Source organism: Rattus rattus, chromosome 4 (assembly GCF_011064425.1).
Source record: "Rattus rattus isolate New Zealand chromosome 4, Rrattus_CSIRO_v1, whole genome shotgun sequence".
NCBI classification, from domain to species: Eukaryota; Metazoa; Chordata; class Mammalia; order Rodentia; family Muridae; genus Rattus; species Rattus rattus.
Window position 1 is genome coordinate 102775092 of NC_046157.1, and position 20369 is coordinate 102795460.

A 20369-nucleotide genomic window follows, 5' to 3' on the forward strand; every position below is an offset into this window, starting at 1 on the left:
CATGGGGACTTGACAGGACCATTGGTCTTAGATATTAATCTTGTGTACTCTTTATAACTTGCAACCTCCATCGTATCCTGGGAACTATAACTCTATTCATCCTGAAAATCCCCATTATATTCTGCTTCTGATAAAGGAGTAAAAAAGATTGCTCTCAATAAAATGGTCACAGCCTCCGTTGTGATGTGGGCCCTCCAACACAGCCTGATTTAATTCTTCCTGGCCACATCACGTGACCTTGGCCCTGTGAGTGAGCACAGGGACTTAGAAGCCATTCACATGGCAGATACTGGTGATTCGGTATGGGACTCAGCATGGATGATTCTGTCATACATAAACTTTGATTTGTCTGTTGGACCAGCTAAGTAATCTTTACCCTTGAATACAGATCAATGCATTGGTGTTATGAATGGATGGCTCCGTCAGTCAAACAACCTTTCCTCACCTACTCCATAGTTAATTGTGTCAAAGCCCAACAACCACCCCCAAAGAAATCCAAAAACTAACACCTCCTCCTTCACTTTTCATAATCAAACTCACAAATAAGGAGTGGAGTGAACAAGACTAATACCTATTAATCCAACAACTCTGGCTTTTATTTTAATGACCTTTTTTAGAGGTAGTAGAAATGCATTTTTTTTTCTGGTAGTGCAGAGATCAACATAGCAGGAGTACATTTTAGTCCACAGCAGAAAAGCAGTGAAGTACACGGTGGCATTGCATTAAAAATACTGTTTGTCATATCATGTTTTAATGGTGAAGGCAACATTCCTGTGCGTGAGGACTTTGGCTCTATTATGGACGTAAACGATGTTGCTCTACAGTCTTCCAGGACAAGGTTAAAAGGGCTGCGTGGGGCTACTGAGTTTCTTATTTTCCCATCTAAAAGAATTCTCTATGTGCCTTATACTTCCAGGCACTACATCTCAATGCTAAATATGCTTTCCATGTTTCAAAAAAAAAAGTCCCCACACAAATGTTACATTATGTCTTCTCTGCATCCTATAGTTAAAACACTTTCATATCACCTAATTTACTTTTAATAGCCTCCTATGGCAAGATGGCCATATTAAGTGTGGGAGTAAAATGTCCATGATACCACCTTGAATTTGCAATAATGCTTTTTATCCAAAGGCTCATAGCACCTTCACACATACACACATTTGGACTTTCCTTGAGCTTTAATGGGAGCGTTTTATGGCTAGGATACCAAGGTACAGCATTGTTAAGGGAATTGAGTTCACTGACAGAGTGCACATTATACACAGTAAAGATGTTTCTATGAAGCCATGAACATGCCTTCCCTCCAGCTCAGCTGCCTCCAAGGAGAGTGCACTGGTGTCTGGGGTAGGGGCGGGGAACAAATGATGATCCGCATTTATACTGTCTTGACCTTCAGGCTTCCTCTCCCTTACCTGGACGCCATCAGATGCAGGGATGTAACTTGCCCTTTTAAACGTGTCTGTCACGTTTCTCAGGATTTCCACAGACACCAGAAGGTCACCTGCATAGAAATTTTTCCTCTGGGTTAAATCCAATAGTGTCTTGGTGACCTGGGACATTCCATCACCTGCCAGCATCCGCTGCCCCTTCGCAAGGTGCTCTTTAATCTGTTGTAGTCAAGAGAACAGAAAACACATCAGAATCTCCACTACGATTTCTGTGCATGTCTTCACCAAGCAACTACATTTAAACTGTTCAGTAAACTTTAAAATAATCTTGGGATACTTAGGATTTAAAAGCAGAAAATGTTTTTATATCTCCTACAGTTTAATGGGTCAACAACCCACCATGCAAGAACTAATGTGAAAATTTGTCTATCTTTGTCAGAATTGACAGACTTCTTGCTTTCAATTAGAATACATGTGCAATAAATACACTGGGGAAATATATTTTAAGATTAGAAATTTTTTGAAAATTACACGTGACAAGCCTGGGAAATTATTTAGGAGTGTATGATCGGAACAGAGAAAATAGGAAATACTTTATAGTGTTTGTTCTTAGCATCAATTTGGGTACTATCTGCTTTACCCTCCGAGAAGGACATAGAGGTGGATCTCACTGGCTGAGTGCTTCTGTAGAGAATAAGGCTCTGGCTTTGCTCCCACAGACACCACATATCCCCACACAAAAGAGAAAGAAGTAGCACATAATTAAAATCCTAGCAAGTGGGAAGTTGAGGCAGGATTGTAAAAGACCAGCCTGGGCTACTTAATGAGTTCCAGGCAAGTTCAGGTGACATAACGACCACACTCACAATTAAGAACACCCAGACTTGTCACACAACAATCTCCTCAGTTTAAGAAAAATCTGGAAACATTTGAGGCCTATTATGACACAATAGAAAGTTAGACAGTGTTAGCTTTCTTTATCTAAAAATGATGATGCCGTAACAAACAAAAGAGAAATAAAAGACCAAGCAAAATACCGTCAGTAGTAGAAGGAACGTTAGAAATGTATAATTTCAGTTAGTTTGATGGCCAAAGAACTGGCTGTCATTCTTCATGTGCTACTGATCTTATAGTGCAAGAAGAGATAGGCTGTGTACACCATATAATAATGTTCCTTATGATTCTAGATAGACAAACAATGTTAATAAATTCCTTTTTTGTGTTCTCTTATACTATGACATTCTTATCACATTGCTGATCATGTGTTATTCATCTTTCTGAAGTTACAATGTCATTTCCTGTGGTATGAAACTAACACGTTAAATCATAACACACACACACACACACACACACACACACACACACACACACACAAGACAAGCGCGTACTGGTATACCACAATACAGTTTCTGTTCCAATAATCATAGCACAGACAACAGCAAAGATCCATCAAAGTGGACTCAGTTGTTACACACTCAATAGACCTCTACAGTCTAATGGAGGCAAAACAGCTTGAGCTAAGATGGCCCAGGGTTTGAAGTATACACCCTTCCGTTAATAGGAGATAGTTTACAATCTCTCCAAACATATTTATGTAGTAAAGGGCTCTCAGAAACATTTTTAAGTTCAAATGAACTGATAAGAACCAGAGATGAACAGTCACAGAAAATATACAAGGAAGCGTTTCTTCATCATGAGCTGAGTACCTCATGGTAGGACTCAAGACTTGTAGCATCTTCACCCTTGTTTTCAGTACCCTAGTCACCCATCTTTCCTTTACCTCAAGGACAGAAGAATACACCCTTCTTCTGGGACCTTTTCATTTGCTTTCCCTCTGTTTAAACTAGTGTGCTTTTTTTGTGTGTGTGTGCTTCCCAATTACCTTATCGTAGTGAAATATGTTTAACTTTACCTAATTTTTTTCATTTGGTTGACTGTTATAATTTTGTCATTGAGATGACTTCATTCATCAGAGATTGAATGAGTGAATTAAATGGTTGAATGAAGCATCCTCTTCTATGCTTCTGTCATCATTAGATCATAGGAGTTAGCCAGTGAAAACGGGTGTCACTGTAACTGATTTCTACATACTGCTAACACCAACCACTTGTACCAACAGCACCAGCCACATCTACAGTATGTGGTAAATAATCCTCTCAATTCACAGAGATACATAACCTGGAGGCTGGAAAGTGTGTCTCAGTAGAGGGGGTATAGAGAGGTTTTGGAAGGGAACCTAGTCTGAAAATGTTACAAGTTCAGTCTTCTGTTTTGCACCGACACGTGCAATTCAGAGGGGCTCAGGACTTCGATTTCCCTGGGAACAGAATCACAATAGCTACCACTGGGCCTGAGGTTTGGCCGCCTTCATTTGTTATTTGATACTCTGCTCTGTCTGAGGAGATGTGAATGCCATAGATCGTATGGGTGTTTTCCCTCAAGATGGAGCGTCACAAAATTAATTTGAACCTTTGAGAATAAAGCATTCAGGCATGAATTCAGTTTGCAGTAGAAACAGCTATAGAAGGCACTGGATGGACCATCTAATCAGAGAGCTAGGTAAGCCAACACTTATAGAAGGCACTGGATGGACCTTCCAATCAGAGTTAGGAAAGCCAACAGTTAGTTATAGAAGACACTGGATGGGCCATCCAACTAGGGCTAGGAAAGCCAGCATTTCTCATCTGTGTTAGCATCACTTCTAGCCTGAGTCAGTATTAAATTAGCATCATTACCATCCCTCGGCTGCTGAGCAGGCTTATGTGGAATGAGCGGTGCTCAGTCCAGTTCTTAACAAACGGTTGTTTGGATCATTCTAGCCCTCAGAATTGGCATTAATTAGCATCTTTCCTGACATTGTTACAAAAAAACGCAAAATACAGGGCAAATACTTGCAACGCTTTTACATTCCGGTGTAGACAATTCACGGCATTGACACCGAGAAGAAAGAGTGCTCTGAGAGACTCGTTCAATTGCAAGGCGCTGTCTAGTTTATTGATTGTGAGCACACTGTACAATTATTCTAAGAAATCCTTCTATCTACTGAGTGTCCAGAAGAGCTGCAGTTCTAAAACCGATCTTGTAATTGTGAGTCTTCCACTTGTTACTTAGGAGTATTGGAAAGAATTCTGTTTTCTAGGATCATTTGATTTGTCTGTAAAACTGAGAGACAGTCCCATTGTGGTGACTGTGTTAATAGGTTGCCCTTCTCCAGGATTCAATTTCCAATTCTCTTTGATTAGATAATGCATACTGGTCTAGAACTGGTCTCTTACATCCAGTGCAGTAATTATTTCTTTGTCTGGCTTTAATTGGCCATCTACTCTAATTATTGATCACAGTGACAATATATCCTGTTACATCATACTTTGAATATAAAATCCCTCTTACCCACCCCTGCTCAAGTACGAGATGATTCCTAGCTCATGCTGGGATTTTGAGAGTACCGGAAGTTATTAGAAGGTTTTAGAAGGCTCGGTGAAATGTGGTTTTAGAAATGTCACTGGGAGTGTGTTTGGCACATTCCCATCTATATTCTTGAATCTCTATTTGCCACAGGAAGGGAAGACTTGCTGTGTCCTGAGTTCCCAGTCATAATCGTGAAGTTCATTGCTCGGCAATCATACCAGACATCCATGTCAGGAAACCGAGTCAGGCCACTCTTTCCTCTTGCAAGACCATGCTTCTTCAGGTCTTTGCCACAGCAATGAAAAACTTGATAACGTATTAATAAATGTTATGCTAATGTTTACATTCTCTTCTGTTATTTAACCATGACTTCTATCTTTTCTCTCATCTCTTCTTTTAGGCAAATACCCTTTTTGTGTGCATATATACCTCTCCAGCTCTCCTGATTTCTACCTGTCCGGGGTTTTCACCCATGGGATGTAGCTAGTATGATGGACAATTCTTGTAAACCCGTGGAATTTTCTCCTCTTTTGGTTTGTGGAGTATCTTGTAGACCAGTAGCAGGTGTGGTTCTCTAGCAGTGGAGCCCCCAGGCAGGCAGATCCATGTTCCTGTCTTGGTCCCTGCTGATTATCTTGTTAATTCCATTCCTTCTAAGTTCAGACTAGAACTTTCAAGTATCTAAAATGTGATATTTTCTTTTCCTTTCCTTTTCCCAAATTCTCTCAGTCACACAGTTCATAGAGATGCCCTAGGTCAAAGAGTTCCCATGGTTTTACTTGACTATCAGGCTAGGGTAGCAACAGGGTATCTGATTATTGCTAAGATCCCTAGCAGAATTCCTGTCCAGTAGTAGGTGATCTTGAAAGCATTCCCGGGAGCAGTTTTGAATCTTAACCTCCAGCAATTGCCCAAAGCTCACATATAACCTGACACTCCCATAGCTTCCCTCTGTAACTGGCCCTCTTTTTTCTTTGTTTTTGGTTTTGTTTCCCCTTTCACTTCTTGTATGTACAGATCTCTCTCTCTCTCTCTCTCTCTCTCTCTCTCTCTCTCTCTCTCTCTCTCTCTCTCTCTCTCTTAGCTCAGCTATAATTTTGCTTATGAAAATAACCAGTCATCATTCAGCCTGACCTCTGAAAGTTGGCTTTGTGTAACCCACAATTCCGAAATATCTGCTAATCTTCTAGTGCCATCGTATCCAAACGATTTACCACTTCCATAAGATATGACGTGAATCTTATCTTTGCTTCCGGACTTACTCTCTTCCCTAATTTTACACGCTATTGCAAAGTCTTCTGGATAAATTGTTCCATTTCTTTTCTGCTCCGTGAAATGTACACAGACAAGGGTAATCATGACATGATCTCTACTTTTGTGCCTCCTGGAAGTAATCTCGATCTGCCTTACATCATTGTCATGTTTTCGTATTATCTTATCCATTCTACTAGACTCTGAACTCCTGAAGGGCTTGGAGCATACAATCATCTTTGAGCACCCTATAATCTCTGCTCTGTAGTCTGTCACACAGACCTGTTTGATATGCCTGCTAAAGTGAAGAGAGACGAAAGAAAGATTTCCCTTTTCTCTCTACAACTGTACCACTGAAGCATTTGCAAGTTAAAGGTGGCAGCTGATGACCATTCAATGCAAAGGGATATGTGATATTGGAGAACATTTACCTGACAGAATTGTCTTTTAGAAATAATATTCCTGAGAGAGGAACACACCTATTGGTTATCCAATACCAAAGATTTGAAAACATATGCATATAAGTAATATTACATAGACTGAGCAGTTTGTATTTCTCCATTTAGACACACATATACATATGTTGTATATTTGTATATGTGTATATGTTTGCATGTGTGTGTGTATACAACAATTAATGAAAAAAGAGGCTATAAATTTGAAAGACAGAAAGGAGTTGTATATGGGAGGTTGGGAGAAAGGGAACAGAATGGAGGCAGTGCCATAATTTTAAAGTCAAAGATAGACATGAATTTAATTATTAAAAGAAATCCACAGATGTGATTGGGTTGGAAATTTTGGAATTTGGAATTCTGACTCTGAAAATTGTGTCTAGAGTTATAGTTATTTACTTTCAATCTTTTAAAAATAAATATAAGAAAATATGTTATATAATTTACCAAGTACCTTCTACATGGCCAGTATGGGACTAGAAATGTTTTATGAGATATTTAAGTTTAGCATGATCCTCATAGTTACCACAGATATCCACCGCTCTACAGGTAGACAGCAGAACCCACTCAGATTAGCTGTGTACCTGGACTCCAGAGCACCTAAATAGTGCTGATACCAAGAATTTCCTGAAAGCAGTCTGAGTCAAACTATCTCTGAGGTATTATCATGATTAGCCTATAGTTCATAATACATTTTATTCAAAAATTACCAAAAACATTTTAACTATTTAACTATTATTCTGATTCCTCACATTTTAAAAAGTTTAAATGTTTTTTTCCTGATGAACAATATAAGAAGTATAGAACTTTAAGAAGTCTACTATGTTGTTGAGGTACTCCTAAATATTTGAACGATAGTAACAATTTTGAAATATAACGTGTAATTATCCTTAAAACTGTTTGTCAAGAAGAGTTTGGTTTGTTTAAATAATAATTCAAATAATGATTTTTGTGATTTTAGTATTCTCTTTTAAAATGATAAATATCAGTAATTATTTTTTGTTGAGATTGCAACAGTGAGAGATATTTGCTTCAAAGGAAAAAATTAACAGTTTCAGGAATGGGATAGCCTATGAAATTGTTGGGATTTATAGTTCTGAAGAAAGCCTCCTTGCTGTCTATAAGGAGAGCAGTGGTGCGTGCTGGCCATGGTTTATGGAGTGGGCATGTTTCTGCAGTAAAGTCTTTTACTCCACCTTCCATTTCATGCTGCCCACTGCCTGCCACTGTGGCCTCAATTGTGTCAACACTAAAAAGGTCTGTCATAGATGCTGCTTGCATGTCATACACTGGATACACCACAATGTATATGCTATTCCATCAGCAGTCCTACGGTCCATCTGTAAGCTATATGAAAGGTTCTCACAGCTCTGAGTGACCTCAATTAAGACAATTATATCTGATACTTCTTTCCATAAAGCAATCATCTGAATATATGTCTTTTAATTCATTTAATGACTGTGTCATATTTTAAAGATCAAAATCATCCACTTTATAGTGCTGTTAAGTGATTTGGCTATCTATTTGGTTTCTCATAATATGGTATCCTAAGTGCAGGGGAGTTAGGATGAATGTCTTTAAAATACAGGTGGTGTCCGCGATGTTGCTGAGCGAATACCTGCTCCCAAGTCTGGTATGTGAGTTAGAGCCTACAGACCCACATGGTAGAGAGAATGAACGTCTGAATATTCCTCTCTGACCTCCACGTATGATCTGCCTGGTAAGAGAACTTTACGTAGCCACTGTCTTCTCCTAAGGAAAATTAGCGGAGTAGAAGTTGGGAAGAAATCTGGATCACTGAGTGAGTGAGAAACCCATGATAGTCACATATAGATTTTCCATACGTGCAAAGCTCACAGGATATCTATACATTGGCTGCCCATAAAAGAAGGGGGATTAAGCAGATGTTAAGTGCTCCTAAAAGTCCGTGTTTAAAAGGCTTGATTCTTAGCCCATTAGGAGCAGATGGAAGCATTAGGAGGTGGAGCGTAGGTGCAAGAATTCTTGATCATTAGTCTCATGCATTTTGAAGATTTATAATGGGACTATATATAGCCACCATATAAAGGGTGATAGAATATTTACATTCTCCTACCAAATGGTACTATTTTGTCACAGGCCACAAATCAAATGACCAAGCAACTATGGACTGTGACTGGGTACTAAAAGTCAACCTTTGCTCATTTTATTTTGCTACCTCTGGTCTTTATTTGATACACACTCTTACTAAAGCATCAAAAAGTCCTGTCCAGTCTCATCCCCTGACTGGAAAACATAATTCTTGAACATATTAGAATAACAAGGAAAGGGTATATGAGGTATCCTTGTAGAAGGTGGATACAATACTTAAAAGGTACCTGGATTGTACATTTTCTACATGCTCAAAGCTAACAGGATAGCTGTACATAGGCTGTCAATCTAAATGCTGTAAGTGAAATAATGAAAAGAAGGGTATCAAACAGATGAGAAGTGTTCCTTTAAGGTCCCTGTTTAAAGGTTTGGTCCCTAATCCACAGCACACTTGGGAGCAGATAGAAGTATTAGGAGGTGAAATCTAGGTGCAAGGAAGCACCTGTAAAAGGTCCCGTGTGGAATGCTCAGTCCACAGCTGGTGGATATGATAATTAAGAGGTAGTGGGATTATGGTTCTTGATCTTTTCAATGGGTACATTCATGATGGATTCACAACTTTGGGACTTGGTAAAAGATGTGACTAAGGTAAAGCAGATCAATGGAATCATGCTTTGAAAAGTTTCTGACCTCCAGGATTCTCTCCTGTCTCACTTTCTGCCTTTGGGTCTACATGAGGTAACTAACTCTGTTTCATCTTCCTTCTATCATGCCTAGTGAATGTTCCCAGCAATGGAATCAACCACGGAATGAAACCATTGAAAGCACGAGCCTAGATGAGCATTCTTCCTTAACAAGGATTTATCACAGTGATAGGAAGTTAATTATTACAGGATGGAATGCTTTGTCTTGAACAAAGCATGGTCTTAAGACATTACAATGACATTGATGAACTGCCCAACATTGCAGAAAAAATTTTAGATATGCAAAGAGGTCAGAAGATTTGTCTGGTAGGAATGGAGAAAGAAAAGGAAAAAAGAGAAATAAGACAGACACAAATTATCCAGATATTGGCACCAGATGATAGGAAATGCAAAATGGGTATTACAAAATGCTGAGGAAAATAGAGAAAATAACAGAAAAATAGTTTGCCTGTTTTACAATGGAGAATTCCAAAGGGGCGGCGGGGGGTGACTACAGCCTTCAGTATGAGGAGGGTCCATTGCTTGTTCTTTGAAACAGAATTCTAAGAGAATGGGATCCCCATTGGGGGAATCAGAGAAAGGGTTGAAAGAGCTGAAGAGGCTTGCAGCCCCATAAGAACAACAGGGCCAACCAACCAGAGCTCCCAGGAACTAAACCACTACCCAAAGAGTACACATGGACAGACCCATGGCTCCAGCCACATATGTAGCAGAGGATAGCCTTGTTGGTCACCAGTGGAGAAACCCTTGGTCCTGCCAAGGTTGGACCCCCTAGTGTAGGGGAATGTTGGGGGGGAGGGAAGGAAGGGGTGGATAGGGAGGGGAACACCTTTCTAGAAGGGGAGGGTAATGGGTTAGGGGCCTTATGACCTGGAAACCTGGAAAGGGAATAACATTTGAACTGTAAATAAAAATAATCCAATAAAAGAAAAAAATAAAAAGAAAAAAAGGAATTCTAAGAGAAAAAATCTATACCTATAGCTCCTATTTCTGTACAGAGGGTCTTTCGTTAGAACAAAATCGTTACACTTTTCCAGCCTCCTTTATGCCTCATCCACCTTTCTCCAGGGAAAGAAGAGTAACAAACCTGCCTGATGATTAAGGAGAAAGCCTTGGTACGCGTGCTCTGATTTCCTTTGCTGTAAGATGTGTTCCCTTGCAGGGACATGTGTTCTGACATATCCAAAAAGCCTGTTTCTTCAAGTGTGTGTGTGTGTGTGTGTGTGTGTGTGTGTGTGTGTGTGTGTGTGTGTCTGTCCCTTTTCTGTCTCTTTCACTCTGTGTGTCTGTCTATCTTTATCTCTCTGTCTTTCTCTTTTTGTGCCTGTCTATGTCCCCTCTCTCTCTGTCTCTCTGTCTGTCTCTGTCTCTGTCTGTCTCTGTCTCTGTCTGTCTCTGTCTCTGTCTGTCTCTGTCTCTGTCTCTCTGTCTCTCTGTCTCTCTCTCTCTTTATCTCTCTCTCTCTCTCTCTCTCTCTGTGTGTGTGTGTGTGTGTGTGTGTGTGTGTGTGTGTGTGTGTGTGTGTGTATGTGTCCATGTAAGGAGAAGAGTTTGAATGAAAGATGAATGTATGTATATATGTTTGGGAACTTTAAATGAACAGCATTTTGGTTGTTAGGTATGACTTTGTATCTTATAAGGTCTCTAAACAGATCTTCACAGACATTAGTTGGTATGAGTTGTTCTATAATGACCAAAGAAGTTCATGATGTAATGATACCAATTACTCCATATTTCTATAAGTTTATCAGACAGAAAAAAATCTCCATCTATATTATGATATGTATTACTTTTAAATGATTAACAATCACAAAGAAAATGTATATATCAGAAATCTTTGTTGGCCAGTAGCTTATTATAAATAAGAAAATTAGCATTTTTGGACTATTGATACCATCTCTGCTTAGTGCTGTGTTTTGCATTAGGGCAATAAAGACTGAAACAGCAAGATTCTTATCACTAAAGAAGTCAGACTAATTGTTCAGCATGATTGATCACTGATCTTATACATTAAACTGATTAATGACCCAATTTTGTTTGTTTTAACTAGTTTATTATTGAGAGTTCTTAAGAAATATTCAGCTACTGCTTATAGATAATAACATTCCATTTTGAAATTAGTCTTTGGCTGCTTATTTATGAAGCACACACACTGTGCCTATGTGTGTTCGCAACACGTACTGTTAATTTATACATTAAAGGTTAGAAAATATCAGCCTATTTATTTAAAATAAGACCCGGTAGTATGTTATTAAAAACTGATTCCAATTTAATTAGCCTTGTAAATATAAAAATGAAATAAAATAAAATCTATCAAAGATAAACACTGAAGTGATAAACTCTGTACCATCTCTAGAGTAATTATGATTTATGGAAGCCTCAGTTGTTCTAAATCATAAGCCCTACTGAACTTTGATTCTCAAAGTTGTGCTTAGGGGCATAACTGGAGTGTGATGCTTCAGAGAACTTGATCTCTCTTCTATCTCCCGCTGACTTTGTAGACTCTGGATAATGAGGCTGACTACAAGACAGGTGTCATTTAAAACACACATTGATTCTCAATTTAATATAAACTGAATATGTAAAGATAAAGGTCATGATACACCATCAAGCATGAGGTTGTGTACATATGCATCTTAAGTCTTGTGTTTTCATATATGTAGACTGTATATTTATATATACCCATGTTTATATCATAATATATACATTATATATAATCATAATTTTGAGTCCAATACTTGCAATATCAATCTTCTCTATCTCTTGTCACAGTGTTCTTTATTTTTCTACTTGAAAATGGCCATTGGACTACCTTGTGGACATGCTGCACAGAACTCTACAGTCTAGAACAGATGATTTCCCATCAAAACCCCAGACATGTGTGGCTTTAAGAAGGCAGAATGGGTCTTGAAACACTCATGCCTGGGATGTTACTTTAACTCTTCACCTCACCTAAGTAGACGGCATCGTGAAGATCTTTACTTCCTGTACTAAGGGAGAATCCTCAGTTGACGATGCTCTCTTAACAAGGTCAGGTGGTTATTAGCTTTTTAAGTGTGCACTTTTCACAGGGTGCGCAGTTTGAGACTTCATTTCTTCTACTTTATAGAGTATATCTGTGTCCATTCTTGATGGCCAGCACTCAAAGAATGAAAACTCACTCGTTATCCTACACACATTTATTAAGTGTTTTTGATGCGAAATCATCTGCTCTAGACTGTAGAGTTCTGTGCAGCATGTCCTCAAGGTGAGTCCCATGGTCATCTTCAAGTAGATAATAAAGGACACTGTGAGAGGAGACAGTGAAGATTGATATTGCAAGTATTGGACTCAAAATTTCATTCCTAACTAGTTCATAAGGATAGGCTTACTATTTATTTAATTTCTGCAATGTTCTTTTCACGGCCACAATTAGAATTGTATTCAGACATATTTAGGTTTTTTTTAAAGCAGGTGATATACTTATTGCATTGGTAAACATTAGCCTAAAGTGTATGAATCCCTTAAAATAATCCCCAATATGATGAAACAAAAGAAAAACAAATAAATACAAATAAAAAAGCAAAACCCAAGTTGATTAACATAGTCTATCTAACTTTAGAAAAGGATATATCACATAAAATTAATTGATATAATTGTTTTGTTTATAATTCTGAAATACAATGGTCTGAATCAGTGAGAGAGGTAAAGACAGTTTACAGATTATGTTCACATATTTTAATGTGTCATAAAATTAATGTATATATTATACCCCTCATTATGTATAAAAGTATATATATATATATATATATATATATAAAACGCTCAAAATATTCAAAGTTAAATGGTAAAAAGAACCAAAAAAATGGTATCTAGTCCACTTTTATATATCAAATTAGCAACAGAATTGACATTTATTTGGTTATATAGAACATTTGGAATTGTGCATTTCTGTATATATTTATGTAACATACAAGTGATTATGATAAAATAAGCATTTTTATATAACATAAAATGTATATTTATAATAAAATAAGGTTTCATGTAGCCATATAATAACTCCCTCATGTATAGATATAAGCACATTTGTATGCACAATGGAATAAATAAGACTACATTTAAATGATCATCAATTACATTGCTCACAGTTACTAATTCGATATATGAATGCAGTACATTAGATAGCCTTTGGATCTAGACTTTCTAAAATGAGTGATTTGTTTTTCTCGTAATTAAATAAGCACTGATTCTATTAGTTGGTGGAGTTGTTGCATAAGCCAATCTTTTTGTACACACACACACAAGAATATGTTCACTCTGTGTGTGTGTGTGTGTGTGTGTGTGTGTGCATGTGTTTGTGTGTTTGACTGACGATGAGAACTTGAAACAAGACATAAGTCCAGTAAAGCATGGAGTCTCTTAACACCACTGTGTTTGGTTCCTTTTTCCTTTCTATTCTGCCTTGTCTGCCTTGCCTGTGTGTGGAGGACTTCCTGTCTGCTGGGATGAAATGACAGGATCCTCTGAATAATGACAGTGACTTGCACTTGAAGAAGACTAGGCAGAACTTAATTGCATTCAAAATATTCTGCACCATTGGCATAAGATAATCCTCTGGGCATGTTTCATAAGGAGCTAGAATTTAAAATACTGAAATGTGATTGCTATTTTGAATATCATCTTCTGTGACTAATTCAATGGTTTCTGGGGGGGGAGAGGGGGGAGTCATTTTTGGAAAAATTTGGCCACATCATCGTCTCTGAGTAATTAAGTTTCTACAGAGCACCGAACCATCACTTTCTTCATATTTTTGACTGCATGAGAAATTTGATGTCTGAGTAACACAGCTTTGTCCTTCTCCAGTTACTGCAAAGTGAAAGACGTTTAATTTAAAAATGTCCAGTGTTTTGAAATAATCATGTAGTGTTTAATGAAGACTTGAACCAATCATGATACAGAGCTGAGCAATCCAATGTAGATCTGAGGACGATTTGGCTTGGGCCTTTCTCCCATCAGACAGGGAATGTTTTCATTTAAATTGCCAGGATCCATAAAAACCTGAGCTTGAGGAACAAAACCATTTAGATCAGGCTCCCAGAAATCAGCTTCCTATCCCACCCCCCTTTACCCCCTTGGGGCATTTCTTCAGAGTTTTTATTTTATTTTATTTTTTTTTTTACTGATTTGATTATACAACAGAAGGTTAAATTCTCACATAGTGATCATTAGGAAAAAATAAACAGAGCAAGTACTAAAGCTGGCTTTGCACCTACTGAATGCTGCAAGTGTCTGTACTCATTGGATATGCATCTTGCAAAGCTCGGCTGCTCCCAGGAGGCCACTCCATGAAGGCTGAGAGAGCAGCGTCTGCTAGTGGTGCCTGCATGTCACAAAGAACAGAGAGAAGCTTTATAGCAGGATGCTGGAAGGCATAGCATTGGGAGGCTGACTGCAAGCTGGGGTTATGCGATTTTCTTTTGCTTTAGGAAATACTCCCATGAAAATTTTTTTTCCTTAATTTTGTTTTTAAAATTCAAGAGTCATACCGAGAACGCAATGCATCAACAACACTTTTGAAATCTCTTCAGTGACTCCGTTTTTGAAGCAGATTATTAATACTGTTCTATCAACTGCTTATTGGACATATTTATTTGTAGGACACACACAAGGGCAGTATGTGCTAAGCAAATCTAGCATGCATTTCTGGGATATAAGCATTGTTTGTGCTGGGTGTGCCATACTGTACCTGTGGCATTCAGAGGACATTGATTGAATGCTAGGTCACCTGCGGGAGTCCTTTTCCACACCATTGATATAAGAACATCCTCTGGGCATATTTCATAAGGTGCTGGAATTTAAGATATAGAAATCGAATGTCAGCATTGGTTATGTTTTCAAATGTTGGCAATAACATTCCTCAAATGCATCTAAATGAGGAATTATTTCCCTTCTGTAAAGAATATTATTAACCGATATGTTAGATATGTGCTTATAAAGAAACCACCAGGTTCCGTTTAACAGTCTCCCAACCCTCACATGTTCTTTTTTTTTTTTTTTTTTTTTTTAGATTTTATTTTATTGTATATGAGTACACTGTAGCTGTCTTCAGACACACCAGAAGAGGCATCAGATCTCATTACAGATGGTTGTGAGCCACCATGTAGTTGCTGGGATTTGAACTCAGGACCTCAGGAAGAGCAGTCGGTGCTCTTAACCACTGAGCCATCTCTCCAGCCCCCCTCACATGTTCTTTAAGAGCTTCATAGTGTACAAGTTTTTATTGATAAGTCTATGGAGTTTTCAAGCAAACTAACACAAATATATTGATCAACAATCTTTTAAAATTCATTGAACTTTTAGAAGTTAATTTTCCAACAAACCAGTTGTTTTAAAATTGCTAAATGGCACTAAGAAACACACAGACACAGACACAGACACAGACACAGACACAGACACAGACACAGACACACACACACACACACACACACACACACACACACACACAAGTCAAGCACAAGTGGCAAGTGCTCTACCACTGAGCTGTATCCACAGGCCAAGTTATGAAAACATATTGATTTGATCTTTATGTCATACCAATTTTATAATCTCAATTTATTTACAGGTTATAGAATCATAATGGAAAATTTAAGAATATTATACAACTGAATTATTGTTTTAAGTATTTCTTTTATCTTTTGAGATTATAATATTATCCTTTTTCTTTTCTTCATTGAAACCTCTCATCTGGATATGTCTAGTTGGTTCTTTCAAATTTGTGTTCTCTTTTCCCACTCGTTATTTATATCAGTATCGCTATCTATGTATCATCTATTTCTATCTATCTATCTATCTATCTATCTATCTATCTATCTATCTATCTATCTATCTATCTGTCTATATCTGTCTGTATTCTGTGTTCTGAATCATGAAATAATAAGAGTGCCTCAACTTTATCATTCTACCTCAGAACTTATGAGCCCACTTCATATTTCTATATTGAGTTGATCAAAAATACAATTGCATGCATTAGATCTTGACATTGTATTTTATTTGCGAAGTGTGTTAATTTTGAATTGCACATGACATCAAGGGTCAACACACTTCTGTCTCCTTTACAGATGAGGCAATGAGGATACAAAGAAGAGGGTACTCCGGGGAGGTAGACATGGTGGGGGCATCAGTAAAAGTTGAATCTTAGAGTTCTAACTCCTCAGTAGCCTCCTTTGGGCTTCCCAAACACCTTCTTTGTAACTTTAAGTCATTCAAGATATTCTTCTGCATCTGAAATAGAGAATAGGTATTTCTTCTAGATTCTCACTAATGCTCACACACTACTGTTTGCATTCTATAAGGTCTTTGCATCATGGATGATTTGGTGGCTGATCTTTTTTTCCACCAGTTTGTCCCCAACTACTAACTTCTTCACCTCACCAAGATTTTGCCACCAGATCTAATATGCCCATCTCAGTCTGAACTCACTGGACTTCCCCGTGCAGCTTTTAAGACTTTGATCTAGTCCTTCCTCTGGAGATTCCTTTCTCCAGGATCTTAGAAAGCTATTTTCTGTCTGGCATCTACCAGATTCCTGTACCATTTTCCCATGTCCATCACGTTCTCTGCAAGGTTGTCAATGTTATGTGCAATGCTCTCTTTAGGTAATTTCAAAATGAATAGCAACTGACATCTTTCAGCAGTCACCAGGCCCTTATTTAGAGCCTTACATCACTGGGCCAATTTTATTTCCCAACTATAAATTAGAGTTGCATGCTACTCTAATATAATATACCATGTAGAAAACAAAGTTGAAGAGCCAAACTTATTTTTGTTTTGTTGTTGTTTTTTTTAAGACAGGGTTCACTGTGTAGCCCTGGCTATCCTGGAACTCACTCGGCAGGACCAGGCTGGCTGAAGAATCCAATTGTGTCTGCCTCCCAAGTGCTGGGATTAATGGTGTGTACCATGACTGCCAAGCATTTTTTTTCAATCCAGACATTCTCTTTATTATCAGTTAACTTTAAATGAAGAAATAAATGCACGTGGTGTCACTGAATAGAAAAGAGTCATCTATCCCAGATATCCTGTTCTTACCCCTACCAGGATCGAAATCATGTCTTCTTGTACGAGCTGTTACACAGGGTATATATGTTGTTCTGAGTTTAACAGAGGCCCTTCCTGGCACTGAAAAACGGGTTTTGTCAGTGAATCGGTTGTGGGAATGTCAGGGATGCATAGATGTGAGTTTACCCTAAATATAAAGAAATGAAAGAACTCACCCCCAAAATGTATAACTTAAGTAAGGGTAGGGCAGCTTCTCTCCACCTTTCCTTCCCCAAGTTGATCTAGAAACAACAGTGATGTCACTTACTGCTGCCACCATCAACCGAGTAGCCAACAGTACTCCACTCATCTCCAGGAACAAGCCAGGAAACTGAAGTGACAGTATAAGCTAGACTTAGCTGCCCACATGGACCTCACATGCTTCTGTCTTCTTCTGCCTCCATACATTTCTCAGAGCAGAGGCCCAAATATGTGTCTCCTAAGAGGAGGCCACCCCAACAGGAAGGCAAGGTAAAGCTGAGAGACGAAAGTGTTATGGAACTGTGGAAGGTTTATGTTTGAGCCACTGAAGGAAGAATACTGGGCCAAGGACAGTCAGGAACTCTACAACTACATTAAGTTCAGGTCTGAATCACAGCTTGTGCTTGGCTTTTTGTGTGCACGTGAGGACACATGCCAGCTCCCTTCAGCTGTGCCAGAAACATGGAGTTTCTGTTGCTTTGATTCAGATTTCTTCTGTGAGTTTTGTTTGTTTGATTGTTTGCTTGTTTGTTTTTGGTAGGTTTGTTGTTGGGTTTGAGGCATGACCTCGGACTCTCTACACATCCCCTAGAACATGCTGGCCTTGAACTCATGAAGATCTACCTGCTTCTACCTCTGCCTCTCTAATGCTATTATTAGAGGCATATACCACCATACCCAGCCCCACTCCCTCCTGGGTTACAGAATGACAGATCAAATAGTTGGGTCTGTATTTGTTTGTTTTGCTTTTGTTTTGTTTGTTTGCTTGTTTGTTTTGGTTATCAAAAACCTTGTTAATTTGCTGACACTCAAATCTCACTCTCCATTCATGACATTATCTTTTTCTTTCCTCCCTTCCTTTCTACCTTGAACACTTTCCCAAGAACCTGTTCCTTCCCATTGACTAAGCTGTTCTCACTGGTTCACTGATGCATTTTCCTAGCTTGTGCTGAGTTCTGTTTTAAAGAGACCAGTGGTATGCAAGGATAACAGACTGCTTCATGGCTCCTTTAGACAAGGGAAGAATGCTGAGGAAAAAAACAAAAAACAAAAACTACAATTAGAAAAGAAAATATTTCACGTGTTGAATGGAATATTCCATTTGAATCTAAAAATTGGAAGAATTAAAACCAAAATGTGGGGAAGAGCCTTGAACATTGGGGAAATTTTCCTGAACAAGAACACCAATGACTTATGCTCTAAGATCAAGAATCGATAAATGGGACTTCATAAAATTGCAAAGCTTTGTGTAAGGTAAAGGACACGGTCATTAGGACAAAACAGCAACCAACAGATTGGGAAAAGGTCTTTACAAATCTTACATCTGACAGAGGGCTAATATCCAATATACACAAAGAACCGAGATCCAGAGAATCAAATAACCCCCCCCCAAAAAAAAATGGGTACAGAGCTAAACAAAGAATTCTGAGCTGAGAAATATCGATTGGCTGAGAAGTACCTAAAGACATGTTCAACATCCTTAGTCATCAGAGAAATGCAAATCAAAACAATAACAATGCAAATCACACCAGTGAGAATGGCTAAGATCAAAAACTCAGGTGACAACAGATGTAGGCAAGGATGTGGAGAAAGAGGAACACTCCTCCGTTGTTGGTGGGATTGCAAGCTGTTTCAACCACTCTGAGAATCAGTCTGGAGGTTCCTCAGAAAATTGGACATTGCGCTACCTAAGGACCCAGCTATATCACTCCTGGGCATATACCCAAAAGATGCTCCAACATACAACAAAGACACATGCTCCACTATGTTCATAGCAGCCTTATTTATAATGGCTAGAAGCTGGAAAAAAAACCACATGCCCTTCAACCGAGGAATGAATACAGAAAATGTGGTACATTTACACAATGGAGTACTACTCAGCTATTAAAAACAATGACTTCATGAAATTCATAGGCAAATGGATGGAACTAGAAAATATCATCCTGAGTGAGGTAATCCAAATACACATACACACACAAAAACACACACACATGGTATGCAGTCACTGATAAGTGAGTATTAGCCCAAAAGCTTGAATTACCTAAGATACAATTCACAGACTACATGGAGTTCACGTAGAAGAACAACCAAAGTGCAGATGCTTCAGTCCTTCTTAGAAGCGGGAACAAAATTATTCATAGGAGGGAATAGGAAGACAAAGTTTGGAATAGAGACTGAAGCAATGGCCACCCAGAGAGTGCCCCACCTGGGGATCCAGCCACATATCACATACAGCCAAGAAACCCAGAGAAAATTGCTGATGCCAAGAAGTGCATGCTGACAGGAGCCTGATAAAGCTGTCTCCTGAGAGGATCTGCCAGAGCCTGACCAATACAGAGGCAGATGCTCGCAGCCAACCATTGAACTGAGAATGGGGTCCCTAAAAGAGGAGTTAGAGAAAGGATTGAAGGAGCTGTAGGAGTTTGCAACCCCATAAGAACAACAATACCAACCAACCAGAGCTCCCAGGGACTAAACCACCATTCAAAGAGTACACATGGACAGACCCATGGCTCCAGCTGCATATGTAGCAGAGGATGGCCTTGTTGGACACCAAGGGGAGGAGAAGCCCTTGGTCCTGCCAAGGCTCAGTGTCCCAGTGTAAGGGAATGTCCAGGTAAGGCAGGGAGGCTGGGACGTTTGGGTGGGTGGGTTAGGGAACACCCGTATAGAAGCGAGGTTGGGGGGTGGATGGGATGGGAGGTTATGGATGGGAAACTGGGAAAGGGGATAACATTTGAAATGTAAATAAAATAATATCCAATAAAAAGAAACAATAAAAGCTTCTGAAAGAAGACATTTGCTTGAAATGGACA

General features: G+C 38.7%; 1 protein-coding gene across 1 annotated transcript in view; it reads right to left on the reverse strand.

Moving 5' to 3' along the window:
* Adgrb3 (adhesion G protein-coupled receptor B3) overlaps positions 1 to 20369 on the reverse strand; it is a 718298-nt gene that overhangs the window by 401768 nt on the left and 296161 nt on the right. Inside the window, exons 8-10 of the mRNA XM_032900877.1 lie at positions 15002 to 15103; positions 14529 to 14635; positions 1416 to 1610 (exon numbers count right to left, since the gene is read on the reverse strand). Coding sequence (XP_032756768.1) covers positions 1416 to 1610; positions 14529 to 14635; positions 15002 to 15103 — 404 coding nt within the window. The remainder of the gene's footprint in view (positions 1 to 1415; positions 1611 to 14528; positions 14636 to 15001; positions 15104 to 20369) is intronic.